Below are 2,573 nucleotides of genomic sequence, written 5' to 3' on the forward strand. Positions count from 1 at the left end.
CGTCGGCGACCTGTGCAGACGGCCTAGCTGCGGCGCGGAGGAGCGGCCGAGCGCGCGTCGGCGACCTGCGCCGGTGGCCTTGCTGCGGTGCGGAGGAGCGGCCGAGCGCGCGGTGGAGACCAACACCGGTGGCCTCGCTGCGGGCGTTGCAGTCGCTGACATATGGGACCAGGGGCGGACACGAGCGGACGACAGCGGTGGACGAGAGCGTCCGCTTCCGTCCGCTTCGTACCCATTTGTTCCCAGATTTGGGTCAGGTTTGGGTCGGGGACGGACAGCAGGCGGACACGGATGTCCGTAGCAGGCGGACACGGACGTCCGTTTGGGTCGCCCCGTTGGGCCAAGTTTTCTGTCGGGATGACACAAACGGACAAAATGGGTCCTCCCATTGGAGTTGCTCTAAGTGTTGTGTGAACTCTAGGGATCTTTTCCTTGTGCTCCGGACTGTATCCCGGACTCTTTGTATTTATGTCGCTTGATTAATAAAGTGCTGACGTTTCTCAAAAAAGAAGAGGTTTTTTTTGGTTGACTTGCAAATCACACGAAATTGCGCCATTATCGTCGACCGTAGCTGCTCAGCGGAGGCACCGTGAAAACGGACTGATACACCCCGTGCATGAATAAAATTGCATATTGTCTCATCCCTGGCACAAGGCAAATTTGGAACATCAGCGGTCAAAATTGCAGTCACGCAATTCGGCTAAAACCAAGCAAGCAATTAGCACACGCGGGCAGGACATTTCGGTGGGACGTCAGTACTCAGTACCCACTGTCCACTCCAAAAGCGAACGTGCAGCCGGCACCACCTCCGCCCGGCCCGGCGGCCGCCTCCACCGGCACCGGCACACTGGCGAATGCGTCGTCGGTGTAGAACCCCGCGAAGTCGACGGCGTCCGGCCCAAACGCGGACACGTTGCCGAAGTCGCCGTCAAGCAGCATCCTCGCCCTCTTCTCACCGCCCTCCACGGGCCCTTGCTCGCCGCCGGCCGCGTTGCCGCTGTTGCCGACCAGGCGCTGCAGCGTGTCGCGGTCGCCGACGACCGTGAGGAGGAACGCGAGCATCTGCTTGGGCTTCCGCTCGGTCTCCTGCACGCGGCGCCACATGGCGGCCACCCTGTCGTCGATGGTGTTCTGCTCCTTCTTCAGCCTCACCACCTCCGTGGCGACCATCGTCATGTCGTCGTCGGTGAGGCCGGCCGCCACCGCGTCCTTGCGCTTGCCGCCGCCGCCGCCGCCGACGGCGGTGCCACGGCGGACGATGTTGCGCAGGAGGTGCGTCTGGCCCCGGAGGAAGGAGCCGTGGGCGAACTCCCACCGGTCCGGATCCACCTTGCGGAAGCCCTGAGGCGAAGCGGAAAACAATTTGATCAGGACAGAATCTAGTGCAAGGACGCTGGCTGTCTGCACTTTGTGAAACTAAATCCTCGCTGTTCGCCTCTAGCCAGCCCCCAAAACGTGCCACGTTCTTGTCCTTGAAACCACGAACAATACCGCAAAATATTCAGAGCGTAACTTATCACGCCACGTGGTCTCCATACGTCCATAAATCGACACCCCAACCACACACAGTAAAGACGAACTATGTACTCCCAGAAAATGTCTCGCGTACACAGTTGTACGCACACGCACGCACACAAGAACTTTGTACAGAAATCTCACTCTCTTTCTCTCTGAATCAAGATAAACAGGAGCGCAGGCGGCCTAGCAACACGGAAATGGACAGCACAAATGGAGTACTAGTATATATAGGAATCAACGGACTGACATAGGTGTTGAGCTGGCGGACGAAGCTGGAGAAGTTGTTGTGCTTGAAGTGCGCGGGCAGCATGGTCTGCGAGAAGACGAAGGGGTCGGCGACGACGAAGCTGTTGTTGCCCTTCCCCCACCCGATGACCCCGTCCGTCCCGGGGTCCTCCACCATCCGGTACGTCTTCCACACGAACGGCGCCGCCCCGCCTCCGACGCTCGCCGCCGCCGCCGCCATCGGTCTGTCTCTAACTAAAGTTTCTCAAGATTTGTCCTGAGATTTCTTGATAAAGTAACGGGAGGAGGGCATAAAGATCAAAGGTGCTACAGAAAAAGGTAAAGGGGGGCGTCGCCAAGGAAGGCAGGATCTGCCGGTCTGTGAACGTGGCGGGCTAGTTTTATAAGCCTGCCGCGCCCGTGGTGGGTACGGGGGGAAAGCGACGGCGAGGAGGTGGCGACAGGTGCGTGCATCCACGGGCTCGGGAGGTTTCCGCCGGTGGTCACGCACGTACCCAGCGTGCCACCGCATTCTGGGCCCGGCCGGGTGGGGAAAAAGCGCTCGCGGCCACAGCGCCTGGGTCGTTGTCGCCACCGCGGACGCGAGAGGACACCTGCTATGCTATGCCGAGGGGGGAGGGGCCGCGTCTGGTGAAGCCCGTGCTGATTGGTGCCATATCATATCGCCTTTGGCATAGAAAACTCGGAAAGGTGAAAAAACGGGGGATTCGCAGTCAGGTCGACGGAGCATCTTCCCGGATTGTTTTTTCGAGGGAGAGCCGGAAGGCGCCCTGGATTTCTGGTCACTTTTTCATTTTTTTTTTTTGCGC

At 59.6% G+C, this 2,573-nt stretch overlaps 1 protein-coding gene across 1 annotated transcript; it reads right to left on the bottom strand.

Annotated features, from left to right (window-relative positions):
• Positions 1 to 617: 617 nt before the first annotated feature.
• LOC123147970 (heat stress transcription factor C-2b) lies at positions 618 to 2,120 on the bottom strand. The gene is made up of 2 exons (XM_044567303.1): positions 1,766 to 2,120; positions 618 to 1,341 (listed from the first exon to the last, which is right to left on the bottom strand). The coding sequence occupies exons 1-2, from the start codon at positions 1,982 to 1,984 to the stop codon at positions 760 to 762; spliced, it is 801 nt and encodes a 266-aa protein (XP_044423238.1). The 5' UTR covers positions 1,985 to 2,120; the 3' UTR covers positions 618 to 759.
• Between the last annotated feature and the right edge of the window lie 453 nt (positions 2,121 to 2,573).

This window comes from Triticum aestivum, chromosome 7A (genome assembly GCF_018294505.1).
Source record: "Triticum aestivum cultivar Chinese Spring chromosome 7A, IWGSC CS RefSeq v2.1, whole genome shotgun sequence".
Taxonomy (NCBI): Eukaryota; Viridiplantae; Streptophyta; class Magnoliopsida; order Poales; family Poaceae; genus Triticum; species Triticum aestivum.